This window comes from Cephus cinctus, unplaced genomic scaffold, assembly GCF_000341935.2.
Source record: "Cephus cinctus unplaced genomic scaffold, Ccin1 Ccin1_scaffold0240, whole genome shotgun sequence".
NCBI classification, from domain to species: domain Eukaryota; kingdom Metazoa; phylum Arthropoda; class Insecta; order Hymenoptera; family Cephidae; genus Cephus; species Cephus cinctus.
In genome coordinates this window covers 460618-475110 of record NW_014332956.1, presented here as the reverse complement: position 1 = coordinate 475110, position 14493 = coordinate 460618, and the positions used below count along the sequence as shown (strand labels likewise).

The 14493-nt window shown below is 34.9% G+C and overlaps 4 protein-coding genes across 13 annotated transcripts; 2 read left to right on the top strand and 2 right to left on the bottom strand.

The window, feature by feature from the left end:
* The first annotated feature begins 314 nt into the window (after nt 1–314).
* Nucleotides 315–4765, top strand: LOC107265799 (transmembrane protein 8B). 8 transcript variants are annotated; one of them, XM_025083115.1, is made up of 5 exons: nt 352–468; nt 623–646; nt 2171–2400; nt 2481–2776; nt 2846–4765. In XM_025083115.1, exons 3-5 carry the CDS (start codon nt 2219–2221, stop codon nt 4486–4488), a joined length of 2121 nt encoding a protein of 706 aa, XP_024938883.1. In that variant the 5' UTR covers nt 352–468; nt 623–646; nt 2171–2218; the 3' UTR covers nt 4489–4765. The 8 variants fall into 8 exon arrangements, with proteins under 8 accessions (XP_015591102.1, XP_024938885.1, XP_024938883.1 ...); XM_025083114.1 differs by having other exon boundaries at nt 377–519; XM_015735616.1 differs by having other exon boundaries at nt 315–646; nt 2481–2758.
* Nucleotides 4766–5124: 359 nt separating this feature from the next.
* Nucleotides 5125–6930, bottom strand: LOC107265807. Its single transcript, XM_015735639.2, has 5 exons — nt 6807–6930; nt 6643–6731; nt 6371–6560; nt 6150–6291; nt 5125–6087 (listed from the first exon to the last, which is right to left on the bottom strand). The coding sequence occupies exons 2-5, from the start codon at nt 6729–6731 to the stop codon at nt 5690–5692; spliced, it is 819 nt and encodes a 272-aa protein (XP_015591125.1). The 5' UTR covers nt 6807–6930; the 3' UTR covers nt 5125–5689.
* Nucleotides 6931–8284: 1354 nt separating this feature from the next.
* Nucleotides 8285–9625, top strand: LOC107265808. Its single transcript, XM_025083130.1, has 5 exons — nt 8285–8338; nt 8480–8674; nt 8763–8946; nt 9005–9176; nt 9250–9625. The coding sequence occupies exons 2-5, from the start codon at nt 8495–8497 to the stop codon at nt 9404–9406; spliced, it is 693 nt and encodes a 230-aa protein (XP_024938898.1). The 5' UTR covers nt 8285–8338; nt 8480–8494; the 3' UTR covers nt 9407–9625.
* LOC107265802 (L-asparaginase) lies at nt 9216–14416 on the bottom strand. Of its 3 annotated transcripts, XM_025083125.1 has the most exons (10): nt 14387–14401; nt 13133–13179; nt 12819–13077; nt 12314–12425; nt 12132–12246; nt 11708–12044; nt 11318–11632; nt 10922–11226; nt 10654–10827; nt 9216–10574 (listed from the first exon to the last, which is right to left on the bottom strand). In XM_025083125.1, the coding sequence occupies exons 3-10, from the start codon at nt 13006–13008 to the stop codon at nt 10197–10199; spliced, it is 1926 nt and encodes a 641-aa protein (XP_024938893.1). In that variant the 5' UTR covers nt 13009–13077; nt 13133–13179; nt 14387–14401; the 3' UTR covers nt 9216–10196. The 3 variants fall into 3 exon arrangements, with proteins under 3 accessions (XP_024938893.1, XP_024938894.1, XP_015591117.1); XM_025083126.1 differs by lacking the exon at nt 13133–13179 and having other exon boundaries at nt 14387–14416; XM_015735631.2 differs by lacking the exons at nt 13133–13179; nt 14387–14401 and adding an exon at nt 13945–14103.
* Nucleotides 14417–14493: the final 77 nt, after the last annotated feature.

Sequence of the window (14493 nt, the reverse complement as noted above, 5' to 3'; positions counted from 1 at the left end):
AAAAAAACCTTTTCAATCATAATATTAATCTCTGCATTTCTTCGTTGATTTTTTTTCAATAGAAATAAATGATTCCAACTGAAATATTACCTATGTTCTAATAACCGTACAAGGTTCCAGTATTATTTAAAAGTATTGAAAATATACTTAACAATTTCTCAGATGCCACTGTGCTGATACTCATTTGATTCACTGCTACCATTCCTGCATACATGTCGACGTGTACAGTGGAAGTTACATATATGTATACACATATGTTTTACGAAAAACTGGAGCGGCGATAAACGTCTTGTTTCCCGGAGCCGAGTCTCGTACCTTGTCCAAGATAAGTACCCTCACCCCGTGACCGATGTCTTCGAGTGAGATTGGAACGTCCGGTCTGTAAGAGAATGATTATACATATGCACTATGCGGAGAGGAATCACTATAATTAAATGACTGACAAGCCATTCGACACTACAAGCAGGAGTACGTACCAGTCGACCTTCTCATCCAAGAACAGTGGCATAGCAATGAATTGTGGGTTATTTTCGATCAATAAATAGTGTTACGTGTTCTCATATCTTTTCCGGTTCATTACATCATTCCGCGGCTATTCTTTCTTTTTGGGTGTCACCACTAGAAGAAATCTCAAGTACCCAACGTGGTATGTAATGAATTTATTTGGTTAAGCGAATTTTGTTATTTTTGTTAATTGACACAATAATATGATGCAGGCGCAAATATTGTACGATGTGACGCTCTGGGCTTTTATTGATTAATTTTAGTATCGGTATGCTGAGCGCCGTATGGTATGATGTAAAAGCGGACATTTGCTTAGTCTCGGCATTTGGGCAGATGCTGATGGCTTTTCAGCAACATAATTGTTGTTTTTCTTTTACTGACACACATAGACACACTCATGTTTCATTTAAGGCTAAATCAGATTGAAAATATCTTACGAAATCGTAAATGAAACCCGAGTGCGTCGAAATATGTTGGACAAAAAAACACCCGTCGAAATCGGAAAGGGCTTGGTTTAATCGGAAATTCAATTGTTGTTTATCATTAGTCCATTAGTGACATTTGAAAGGAGTATAACCGGTGGAAGGGATACATTGATGTGGAGTAAATCTAGAGCGATAAGTTAGCGCTGTATGGTGAGGTCATTAACGAACACGTGTAAATACTCATGATGATTGTTATACGTGTTTACTAATTGCCATTGCGTATTCATTATTATTGGGACAATATAAGTTACTGGTCATCAATATGCGATTGATGCTGTGTGCTGAATTATATCAGTGCATAACGTTACAGGTTTGCAAGTCAATGTTGAAGTGAGTTTGGAAGAACATAAGATTGTACTTTTCATTGCTCGTTATATCATTACACTTTTCAGCTTATATTACTAATCGTTAATCGAAAGTAGAGATTTTTAGATTGATAAAATCCATTTTATCGAAGCGAAAGAAAATTATCGAGCGAATAAGAAAGCGATTCAGTGTTCTGAATGTCACCGCGCCACTTGAATCTAAATTATATTATCTCGTGATAAAAGGCGAACGTTATCTTTTATAAGGAAAGATGTCCTGTGACACGTTACTATTGATATCGTATAAGTTTTGAGATTTTTAAGCGTGTACAGTACAGTCTGATGCAGTGCATTCGTGTTTTATACACAGTGAAAAAGTTAAAAAAATGTTTCCATTGGTAAGGTTAAGTCTCGAGTTAATATCGAACAATCGTGAACGTGGAACCCATTAGAAGAACTATTATGGGGGATAGCATAAACCTATGATAATAATATTCATATTTTATGTGACGAAAACTATAGGGAATTGGATAGTCAGTAATCATAATGATTACTTATCTGAAGGGTTCCTACTGGAGCGTCAATCCATGACGCATGTACGTGATTAAGTGGGAAGTTTAAATTTTAAATTAGACTTGTACGCTCTTATGGGCACAGTAATATTATAAAAGCTAATTCTACCATTAAATTTGTTTAATGCAGGAAATATTAATCATAAGAAAATTTGCGTTATTTCCATCGTTGATATCATCCAGTAGTCTACTTGTTTTAACTGTTATAAGGAATTTTGTTATCGTGCCATCTTGCATGCATTGTTCATGCCTATTACGGTTATACTATACATCCAGATTATTTTTATTTTTTTTTATTTTGCAGGATCAAAGGCCTTCGTATTGTTATGTGGTGGAGGATTGAAGTCAGAATATGCCAAAGAGAGAGATAGCCCCATTTTTAATATGGAGCCTAATCATTCAACTGGGATTATCTGGAAATACAGAAAGGATATCCCAACATCCGTCCAACATCCTTGTAGATTTTTTCGCATATCGCCACATCTCCATTGTTCACTTCAACATTCCCCAAAATTCCGTTGCAGCTACATTCAAGTATGTATTATTAAGACCCTTAATATTGAGTGAAGACGTGATAACAAAATTAAAATTCATTTATTTTCTTGTAATTTCAGGTTTATCGCCAAAGAAGAGAGGACTGGAGGATTAGGTCGTTGTTCAACACGGGACGTATCCGTATACCTAAAATTTGGCAGCTTACCGCTAGTACGCCCAGATAATTCGACAATAGCAGCTAAACTTTTGCAACGAAGGTACTCTTATTACAACTTGGAAATTTTAAGCGATGAAACGCAGCATCTTATTCGTGTTGATGCACCACCACCTGGTGATTGGTACGCTATTGCCTTTAGATCATGGTCCGACCCGAACAAAGAACAGATTTCGCAGCAAGGTATCTCATACATATATGGTATTACATGATAGTAATGATTATTTGATAATCTATAAATCTAATACTAATGATAAAATTTTCTTCCAGGCATAGGACCCTCCTGTGATACTATATTAGAAGCCGAATTATTCATTGAACGACCTACCACTGTTTCTGTGATTGATAGTACTACTGAACATTGGACAGAATTAGATTCCACTTCTAATTCTGCAGTGGTGCAATTTTTAATATCTAAACTAGCCTATAACACAACTTTAGCTGTAAAATCCACTTGTGGAAACAATTGTACAATTGGAGTAAATGTCAGCACATTAGAGCATTTAGCTGAAAAAGTATTTAGAGCCGAAGAAAGCGAATTTACTTTCAGACCGTATATAAATTCATTCCATTATGTGTTACTCCGACTTGTATCTGGCGAATCATCAAACGTGTCATTAACATTGGATACGGAAACTATAGAAAGTAATTCCACCGATGTAAAATTCGTGAAGCTACTTAGAAGATCGTTTCCAGATTTCTTTTTATTTGATTACGAGAATTTACAGGGTAACGATACCAAATCGTCACCATACAATTTGACAAACGAATCTTTAACTGTACTACAATTTGAAATAGGTTCCGTATATGACGTAGGTGGTACGGTATCCGTAGGCTTAAAGTTACCGGATACAGAAATCAAAGATAAGAATGTCATTGTTGTCAGTTGTATTTCTCACGGATATTATATACCCATAACCGATACTGCCAGTTGTGAGAATAAGAGGACTATCACACCACCGGATATATATGTAAACAAGACAGGACCATCGTACATTCACATACCATATCCGGAACCTGGACAATGGTACATTAGTTTGAAATCATTTTGTGTAGAAGAAAAATGCGATTGTGCAGAAGAGTGTTTGACCAGTGTGTGCCAAGAGTGCAGCTGCCTAAAAGAGTGTTCGTCGAGAGTCGAAAGTAACGTAGCCTCATCGCCGTGCATCGATGCAAAATGTAATTCGAATGGACGATGCGTCCATTATATGAGTGGTGGTTTTATATTTTCTGCTTGTCATTGTACAGATAATTATCGTGGTTTTGATTGTGCTGATGACACGTACGTGCTTGGTAAGACCAAAATAATAATCAGCCTAGTTTTGCTCACCTCCAGTAATTTGGCTTTCATCGGTGCGATCTATCTCGCTCTAAGTCGAGAGTATTATACGGAAGCAATTGTATATACAGCAGTGATGCTCTCTTCGACGTTTTATCATGCCTGTGAAGCTGGTGAGGATGTGTACAGTTTGTGTATCATGAGACTCAGTGTCCTACAATTTTGTGATTTCTTTAATGCCTTATTATCTATTTGGGTGACGCTCGTGGCTATGGCAGCTTTTGGTTACAGACTTACAGGTTTCTGTCAAATGGCTGGTGCTATTATACTCGCCATGGGCGCTGAAATGGATCGTACTGCACTTTGGGTATTCCTCCTACCTGCATTAACTGGTAGTGCCTTAGTAGTAATTTCGTGGGGAATGAAATGCAGAATTAAAAAAACCTTTCGATATCCTTCGAGACCCTATCAGACACTGTTTCTACCAGCTGGTCTAGCCTTGGTATTTATAGCGCTGATGTGTTATGCCTTTCTTCAAACTCGACAGAATTATTATATTATACATAGCGTTTGGCATATTCTGATGGCTGTTGGAGTTATGCTCCTTCTACCTAGGCGCGAATACATGAAATAGTATATTCGATTTATAGAGTTAATATATTGTATAAATACTATTTGTATATATAATATATATGTAAGCCTGTTATTTATGGATCCATGTATACGAAGGTGCTATGAGGTGTTTGAGAAGAATTTATGCGCGGAGAATTTTTTAATTTATTTATGGGAAGATGAATACTATTTTGATATTAGTGATTCGAATAACATTGTAAATTGTAGGAATAATTGTAGCTAGATGATATTAATATTTTTAAGTAATAAATGTTATGGTTACAACGTCAAATCTTTAATATGCATTTCGTGATTTTAAACAATTTTATTTTATTATTTTACTATCTTAATTTTGGCCAATATCAATGTTCGTCAAGGTATCAAGTAATTATGTATACTTTATATAATTCGTTAAAGAATCTCGATAAGGGAATGAGCTCTTTTTCTGCATAAATTGCTCTTATCAACATTGAATTAAAAGATCCGCATAATTATATTGCATCCAGGACTGACTTTTAACTTCAAATCTTCCATATCTTTATGGATTTTGTTAGAAAATTAAACAATGTTATCTCGATAGGAACAAAGACCACGCCGATAAAATTTTTATTAAAATATGTTAATCATACTTTTATATGTAGGATTGATCTATTAATCCGTTAAAAATTTGTAGTTTTATTTAACTTTGTAGTGTCATGAAAGAAATACGAATATCTATGAGTTATGTGAATCATCACGTTCATACTATACCATATTGTAAATCTAGTCTCTCAAATACATATATTTATTGCTTTTGACGAATGTAGTTTATTGAACGTAAGAAAATTTTATGACAAACTTTCGCTTTACACAAAAGCATATTTTACTTTTCTTAGTCTCTATATACATACAGTAACGTCCAATTGAAGTGCAACACTGGAATTTTTTTTACATTTCTATGCCATATTTGCCATATTAATGAAACCTTGACGTAGTTGCTACATAATCCTTTTACTAATAACATAAAATGTATGTAGTTGAAACATAAAGGTTACGAGATGTATTTGTTGGAGTTAACGTAGTAGATGAACATGAAATTCCCTTCATTAGTCATCATGTCAATATTGAAATATAATATTATAATGATACATACAGTAAACGGCCATAAATATATTCCTCATAATAATATATGAAATTATAGAAAAAATCATTACCGCTATTTCGCATGCCTAAAAATATCGATGTTACAATGGAGCAGAAGGCGCAGTTGGTCGTGCAGTTGGTGTTGTAAAAACAGTAGCAGCGTTTGCAAGAAGCGCCAGCATAGTTTCCATTGAAAATCCACAATGGTGATACACACGACCACAACTCTTTCCTGATCTACCAGCTTCTACAGCTTCCTGAACCGCTGTACCTTGCATAGCAGTATGGAACATCTGATTCGTAGTAATGGTGTTTACTATTTTGTCAAAGGATGATATTTTCTCTTCATCTTCATCATTATCAATTCCGTTTACCGCAGCAGCAGCTTGTTGCGCATACGTGCACACAACTCGCTGCATACATGATGTTGTATCTATACCAAACTGGGCAAGCTTATCGTCTAGACGTGTCATTGTCTGTGAAATACTTCCATCTTCACCTATGAGAAATGCCATAAATTATTAATAACATCTATCATTATACAGAATTACAATAACTTACTTCTTGCATATGCTCCGTAACTACCAGAGAGTACATAGAGCAACTTTGGAATGATAAGAATAGATCCTACACCTATAACAGCCCCTAACAAAACTCCACCCAAATCTATTTTTGCTGGTGCGTAACTGCTGACACCATAACCCTGTAATGAAAATATGTAATGGGTAATATAACAATGTAAAAATCAATTTGCTTATAATCAGTTTTATCGCGTCACTTACTGTGCCCGTTCCACCGATATTAGTAAATCCAAATCGAGGTTCTTGATTACGATCAGAAATTTCATTAGCATCGGTACTCCCACGCTTCGTGGTCGATGCTTTAGACTCGCTTCTTACTTGAGATGCCATTGCAATTTGATCCTGTGCCTTTTCCGATTTTTTCATGTAGCCCGAAGGACTTGGTGCGAAACTGCAAGGAGAGTGAACCAAAAATACGTATAGTTACTGTGCATTTATTTATTTTGCGATGTATAGAATAAACAAATTCTTACTCTCCTCCATCGTATTTAGGACCGCACTCGACCGATACTATTAATAATAACGTAACTAAAACTAATGCATCGAGTTTGCTGCACGTCATCTGCAACATAAGACAATTATAATAATTCATTATGGCAAGTTTACATATTTTGTAATTAATATACAGTTACAGTACCTTAGTGCCCAACTAGATACTAAGTGTAATCTGTACTTTTTGTAGTGTCAATTAGGCTTCTCCCGCTGTTCCGTTGACAATTCCCGTGATGTAGCGTAAAGACTGAAAAGACTCGAGAAAATTCAGGGCATATATAGCCACGCACTATACCCATTATCTCAAATGGACAAACGATGGACGTAATTGCTTTGGTAGTTTCGCTTTCGTTGTCAGATTTCCAGGGGACGATGTTACAATGCGTGACGGTGTTTTGACTTCACCTCGTCTTCGCCATGTCTTTCACAGGAGTAAGGTAAGTGTACACATATTTGTCTTTCAATACACTGAAAGGTAAAACTCTCCCCAAAATAATGTTGCGTCGAAGCTGAAATAATTGTCTTTCGCAATACCGTTGCAAACGGCTTAAAATAGTGGACATTTTTTTCAAGGATTTACAACCTTTTTCAAAGTTGGCGGAAAACTTGTATCCTACTCTTGTTGTGAAGGAAGTTCTCAATTATGTGTATCCCAGTGGTTGACTGATTGCTATCCAGTATACATTATAAATCTTTATGGAGATAATTTTATATAGCTTGCGTAAAATTCATAAATACTTCCATCAAGATATATGATTCGTGTCAGAATGATGCAGATGAGTAAAATAAAATTCGAAAGTAAGTGTCATGCACTGGGGTGCTAGATAATTTCCAGTGAAATTGCTTTTTTTCTATTTCTTTAAAGGTAAAAGCAAATGCTTAGTATACAAATAATAAGTACTTATAGCTACTGAATTCATTGATTAGATATATTTGTTTAACGCTGACCAATTTTAAGTATCAATATGCTAATTTGCTAAACAATAATAGTACAGTCAACTCTCCTTAAATTAGAGTGCGTGAGGGTCTGGTCGCGCTATGCTAGAGATAGTGCTATGTTATGGAATGCCCCCACTGGAGTTGGATAGACGCGTGTTTGACAGAGACAATAATAGACGAAACACTGCGAAACGAAGGAGTGGGATAATTATTCCCCTCGCGGCGAGATAGATTAAAGAGAGCATTTCAGGGGAAACACGAACTTACAGAGCCCTTCTTTAGGGAGAGTTGACTGTAGAACAAACATTGCTTACTATTCTCATGTAATTGAAATTCTTGCGAAATTTTCTTTTAGCACAAGCACTAACACAAGGCGACCTATTTGTACGCTCATGGATGTCGAGTCCAGCAGTTTGAAAAGGAACTCGTTCTGGAGACTGCTCCAGAAAATATAAGAAAGTCTTAGTTGATATATCCTGATATAGGCATTTACGCACATGCCATACATTATTCTTTCACTTGCAAGTGAAAATTGCCACCGGGATTCCTATTTCTCATTACCTCTGCAAAAAATAAATTCGTAATTAATAAACCAGTGGCTAACAATACAATGTACAGAAAGTCGCTCAACCTGTACGGAATTCCGGGGGAGGGCTGAAGATTATACATAGAGCAGTCGTAGGAGTTGCAGGGCCATAAGTATTTGAGCACTTATGTTGGAAACAATTTGTTTCGTGGGTGAGTCCTTCGTGCGTCTATTATTTTCACGGTAGATTGTAATGCAAAGGATGTGGTATGATCCTGGTTGTAGATATTTAAATTATATAGAGTTAACAATTTGACAATGGGATTCAACGTAAACATTTTTTTTCCACGTAGGAGATCAATAATAAGATGAACCATTTAATTGTGAATTTTGGAATAATGTGGTTTCCTTTAATAGTATACTTGATTAATCCACTATTATTAATAAGGCCTGTACATGCGAAATTTAAAAACGATTTTCAACATAAACAAATTCACCAGAACCCTCGTTTTTTATCCTTCAATTCGCATGATTCTGATAAAATTGAAGTAAGTGTCCTTTGTATTATGTGTATTCTCAATTTAGATTATTGAGTTACGATTATGTGCGGTGATTGATTTTTTATTTTTTATCTAGATTGATCTGGATCTATCGATACCATTTCTCTCAATTCCGCTGACATCTAAGGAACAACAAGGAGGTTATGACACGTCATTGGCAAACGTTAATACTAAAGCATTAACAATAGCTGGATTAATAACGTCCCTTGCTGTTTTTATGATTCCACTTTTTGTGAAAGGATATTCTTCGCTTGATCGTCGTAGGTATTCAATGTATACATTTTGTGATGAAACTACACTTATCACTCTTTATTTCAGGCTCGGGTAAAGATATTGAATGGAACTTCTTTAGCGATGCAATTAACGATATGGTGTATTATAACAATTATATTTCCCCATGTGTTCAGCGTGCGATTTGTTCGATAGTTTCGAAAGCCAGACATTCCAACAATCCTACGAGTTCTGATAAAATTATCGATGGTATATCCAGGTATGATTCCATTATAATAAATATTTTTCGAAATTCATATTTGTTCTTATTTACATTATTTCAATTTATTTAGCCATTGGTGGTTCAATTCGATGACAAATGGTACGATCATACAAAACGCAGTTGTCGCAGGACGAAATACTGTCGATGATTGTTCGTCGATTTATTCAGGATGTTTCATCACGCCAAGACTTCTAACGACTTTTTTAAAGAACTATGGAATCTTATAGAATGGACTAAAAAAAAACCCATATATTACCTTACGCTTTTGGCCTGAGGAATTGTTCCTATATAGAGTAATATTGATATTAAAATATTGTTTTGTTATATTAAATGAAAGTTCCTATGTAGAATGTGTAAAAAGAAATATAAATTACCTTTTGTATAGTGAGATACATCGAAACAAACCAGATGAGATAGTAGTAGAAATAAAGATATATTATAATGTTTTTCAAGACTTTCTTTAAAGAGTAGTAATTGTGTTTCATTTGTATTTCACAGACAGATTACATTGTACCATAGAGAATATATTTATATAATCCCTGCAATATGTATACTTTATTTTCAAAAAATTTAATATAACAAAATATATTAATATAAAAGTGTATAATCAATCAGGATTCGAAAAATGTCATCTAGATGCCAGAGTTCCAATAATAATTAGTGACTGCCAAATGCGAAACAGACAAAAACTATATTTTAAAAAGGGTCCCATAATATTTATGAAGATTACAAAAGTATAGATACACCTGATTGACTAGACTGTCATATGTCTTATATAGATTTAAGAAATTGCGTGCTACTACAAGTTCGGTGAGATGTCATCACTGTTATTTGGACGCATGCAGCATAAAAACGTTATAATATAGGGAAAGATCATCACATCTTAATATTATAGCATATGTTGAGAAACGAATGTACTTTCACCACATATTGTATATTCAAAACAATGGGATATTCAAATTAGCTTCATTTTAATTTCCAATAATGTTTGAAATACTACTTTCATTCAGTCAGCTTTTAATCCCCTTGTCCCCTTGTTATCTCTCCTGTAGAATTTTGTTTAAGATTCAATTTTCTTGCTGGTAATAATTTCAAAGCATTGGTTGCACCGACAAGTTCAGCGAGATCACTCGGTGTGTGACCTAACATATCAGTCAAGTTGGGGTCGGCCCCATTATTTAATAAAAATTCAATAATAGGAATGTGATTATGTAACGCTGCAAAGTGTAAGGCTGTTCTTCTCGAAACATTTTCTTGCGAAAGATCAGCACCGGCTATATGGAACGAGCAAATGCGCGTTAAATTTCCAGCAGCAGCCGCGATACACATTTCGTCTCCAATCAATCGTGCACTTCCATGAAGATGAGCGCCACATTGTAAGAGAAGTTTGATTATCTATAAAAATGATATAAAACGCTATGATAAGTATAACAATCTTCGTTTATTTTTATTTTTTATATTGGGCGTAACTTACATCGTGGCGATCGTTATCTATGGCATCTGTCAGAGGAGTATGGCCAAATCTATCCTGCATGTGAACATTTGCTCCCATTTTTAGAAGATAACGAACCACTCGCAAATCTCCTTCGCAACATGCGATATGCAAAGCAGTTCGTCGGTCAGCATTTGTTTGTGAAATATCAGCGCCCTCAAAAGATCAGCGCGATTAAAAAAAAATTTGCGGGGGATAAAGGCAGAAATAAATAATTATCTTATAATGAAGAGGTTATTCGATTACTTACATAGCCTTTTAACGATTCCAACTTTTGAACGTCGTGATTAACTACAGCAGCATTTAACATAGCTGGAAATAGGACTGATCCCAATTCCTGAAGTTCGTCCGGCGAACTCAAGTGAAGTGATCTCGCTACAGCATCCACGAGATCCCAGTCCTGTAAAGTGGGTGGTCGTCCTGCTGTTAATTCACCTCTTATACTCGTCTGCATCATAGACCTTTTTGTTTCCGTATCCCATTCAGTTTTTGATAATACATACGATAGTTTAGCCAAGGCTGCCTCTGGAGTCATGTCGAAGCCCGACGTAACACCTACATAAATACATATTCATATATCAGTCAAAGGAATTGTCTTCCCTTGTTAAACGTGGTACCAAGAAACAAGAGTCTCCAAAAATCTTACCAGCTTCCAAAAGTAATTTTCCAGTTTCATAGATATGCGATACTCCGCCTTCAGTACATTGAGTAATATTCACGATGATAACACCTCGATCCGTTGCTTTGCGAAATTCTTCTACTATATCAGCTCGATTTGAAGGCATGTTTCCTGCTCCATAACTTTGTAATACAACTCCTTCTATGGGTGGTTGTAAAAATGCTTTCACAAGGTCACACGTGATACTTGGAAAGAGACGCAGTAAACCAACGTTTCGATTTAACATAGTATGGACGTGAAATTTCTCCAAAGTACACGGTCGAAAAATAGCTCGATAGTCCACTACAGTAGAAATATATATACATAAATACTTTTATTTTTCAAATTATTTACTAATTTTAGAGAATTGCATAATACCTTGTATCTCGATACCAGCATCAGCCAGAGGTGGTGAATTTGGAGAATGAAATGCTTCGAATGACGCAGTGGAAACTTTACTTGTACGGTTTCCCCGCATTAAATGTGTCCCGAAAAAGACACAGACTTCCGGTATGTTGTAACTCGCCGCAATGACGAGAGATGCGAGAAAATTGTCAAGACCGTCACTTCGTGTGTCAAAGATAGGCAATTGAGAACCTGTTATGACGACAGTTTTACCAAGGGATTCCAGCATAAAAGACAGTGCTGAAGCTGTGTAACTGAGTGTGTCAGTACCATGAAGCACCACAAATCCATCGAAATACTCATAAGATTCCTAGCAAGAATTGTTGTGAAAGTCACAAAAAAAAAATAGCAACCCCTTGACCTAGTAAGATAAACCATAAAGTTCAACGTATCATACTTCAATGTCACTAGCTATTAGAATCCAGTCGTCAATGGTCATATTACTGGAATCACGTAGAGGCGAATACTCCAGCACGTTGTAAATAACCCGGCGATTTTGAATATTAGTATTTCTAAAACAAATTAAAGCTTGAACTTGGTGTACCAAAGAATTTTTCAAAATTACTTTGATATACTTACGGCAGGACAAGTGGTCCCATAGCGCCAAACCTTTCTTCTGCGTACTTGCGATCGTGCATGTGTGGATATTTTCTTAAGTTTTTGACAAAAGCATTTGCCGTTGGTACCAGAACTAAAAATAAAAAATATATATGCTGTAACACTTGCCATCATTGTTTTTCTTTTACGTATTATAAATATTAGAAACATGTCAATATCTGGTCGACGAGAGTTTATTATATCATATAATATATTGCACAACTTCATCTGCAGAATAAAAGATAAGTTTTCGCAACATTTGATGTGACACTTATTACATGTGACCATGTGACATAACTGCTATTACAACACCAATTAACCATATTTGCAATTGCAACGATTAACGAAATATAAGTGTCCTTTATTAAGTATTCCATGAAGCTTTAAACTATAATTAAGATTTATAAAAAAATAAACTATCCACTCTTCTTAAAAGCACCATAGTTATGAGTTCTATTATTTTCTATCCATTCATCTTCATAAATACCTCCACTTTCGTTCCTAGTCATTCCAATAGTTCCACCGGTATAAAGTACAAGCACTCTTCCTTCATTCTCCATAGGTAATTGTCCCACAGATTTATTCCGGCGCATTCGTGTTTCATGGTCCCCAGTGTCGTAGCTATTGACATGATTGTCTGAGAAATCGTCTTTCGTAATTGTGCTAGCACGAGACATATCTGTATCGAATGGTTCACCGAATACTACTGAATCTTTGCCACTCACGCTTCCATATTACGTTTCTATCTGTAAACATTTGAATTAGAATATCAATAGAACGATAATGGCTAAAATTACTCACGAACTACTGATACATCAGCGTACATAATTTTCTTCTTTTGTTATTATCTGTTTATTGAATTTAATCATTATAGATACGAAAATACAAAACTGCATATACTGATTTGTTGTGCAAACGTTGAACGATACGAATTGAATAAACGTGGCGAAAAAAAAAATCATTGAAATTTTAACACTTGGAAGTGAAGATATCTAACAGCAGTCTTCGTCTTTGTTGAAAATAAGAATTATTGTTAATAATATGTACAGAAGTCAAATATCATATAATCGTAAGATTATAAATATAGATCTGACGTCATGGAGCATATGGCAAGCAAATAGTTTTCTAATTGGAATTTATTTACACGTTCATTTAGTATATATTGCCAGGTGGTGAAGATATTAATAAGTTTCTAGGTTCTGAGTCTGTATGAATTGATTAAGTTTGTTAAAATTGTTATTGTTTCGTTAATTATTGATAAATGATGCACTGATAAGTTACGGAACTTGATCACTATTCATCACTAATAAATTAAAGAACATCTTAAAATAGATGCTGCTCATGACGTGTTCTATTTCTTCACATGCAAGTACCTATACGAATATGCGTAAAAATATTTCTAAGGCAAGTTATATAATTTATTTTCTGTTGGCAGAATAATATTTAAGATTTAAAGGTTATGATGGAACATTTGTACAGATTTGTAAAACGAACTAGATTTTTTCCACATAAATTTGTACATCAATGCTTAAACTCGGTACACACTTGTCTCAGATTTTATAGCACAGAGAAAAAAGGCAGAAATTATAATACACTAAACACTGAATTCCCACCTTAACCTAATCCTCCGATGTAAAATAATACTAACAGACTGCAACCTATTCTTCACAATTAAAACCCATACTGTTATTCTACGGACGTTAGTTATCACAGTGGTAAGATAGAATTCATGAATATAATGAAAAACGTGCCAACGAGTGATAACGAGTTTATCTTACGCTGACTGATTGATAATCAGCTTTAATACGGCATTGAAAAAGTTAAATATTTGTATACAGCCATAAGAAGACCAATGACGCACTTGAAATGAATTTTAGACTTTTTAAAATAATTTTACTTTTAAAATAGCACTGATTGACATTAGGTATAATAATATAAGTATTTTTTTAAGTTAAATAAAATGGAAAGATAAAATTAAACGAAAAAAATACTGAAAATTGTCACAGTACTAATTTGATTAAAGAAAATAATTCCTAGAAAAGTTTATTCTGTTACAAGCTCAGGAACGTGTGTTGAGTACTCGAAGCTCGTTGATTATAACTCGGGTGTTCTAGGCATGCCTTTTATATACTCGAAACAACACATACAAAGCAGCATCCATG

What these genes read in the sequence shown, in the direction of transcription:
- LOC107265799 (XM_025083117.1), top strand. Translation starts at nt 2,219, where the DNA reads ATGCCAAAGAGAGAGATAGCCCCATTTTTAATATGGAGCCTAATCATT. An exon ending in TCCGTTGCAGCTACATTCAA is followed by an intron (nt 2,401 to 2,480) that starts GTATGTATTATT and finishes TTGTAATTTCAG; the next exon opens with GTTTATCGCCAAAGAAGAGA. An exon ending in AGGTATCTCATACATATATG is followed by an intron (nt 2,777 to 2,845) that starts GTATTACATGAT and finishes ATTTTCTTCCAG; the next exon opens with GCATAGGACCCTCCTGTGAT.
- LOC107265807 (XM_015735639.2), bottom strand. Translation starts at nt 6,731, where the DNA reads ATGACGTGCAGCAAACTCGATGCATTAGTTTTAGTTACGTTATTATTA. An exon ending in ATATCGGTGGAACGGGCACA is followed by an intron (nt 6,292 to 6,370) that starts GTAAGTGACGCG and finishes TTTTCATTACAG; the next exon opens with GGTTATGGTGTCAGCAGTTA. An exon ending in TTACGGAGCATATGCAAGAA is followed by an intron (nt 6,088 to 6,149) that starts GTAAGTTATTGT and finishes CATTTCTCATAG; the next exon opens with GTGAAGATGGAAGTATTTCA.
- LOC107265808 (XM_025083130.1), top strand. Translation starts at nt 8,495, where the DNA reads ATGAACCATTTAATTGTGAATTTTGGAATAATGTGGTTTCCTTTAATA. An exon ending in ATATTCTTCGCTTGATCGTC is followed by an intron (nt 8,947 to 9,004) that starts GTAGGTATTCAA and finishes TCTTTATTTCAG; the next exon opens with GCTCGGGTAAAGATATTGAA. An exon ending in ATTATCGATGGTATATCCAG is followed by an intron (nt 9,177 to 9,249) that starts GTATGATTCCAT and finishes CAATTTATTTAG; the next exon opens with CCATTGGTGGTTCAATTCGA.
- LOC107265802 (XM_025083126.1), bottom strand. Translation starts at nt 13,008, where the DNA reads ATGTCTCGTGCTAGCACAATTACGAAAGACGATTTCTCAGACAATCAT. An exon ending in TGCTGGTATCGAGATACAAG is followed by an intron (nt 11,633 to 11,707) that starts GTATTATGCAAT and finishes TTTCTACTGTAG; the next exon opens with TGGACTATCGAGCTATTTTT. An exon ending in TAGATAACGATCGCCACGAT is followed by an intron (nt 10,575 to 10,653) that starts GTAAGTTACGCC and finishes TCATTTTTATAG; the next exon opens with ATAATCAAACTTCTCTTACA.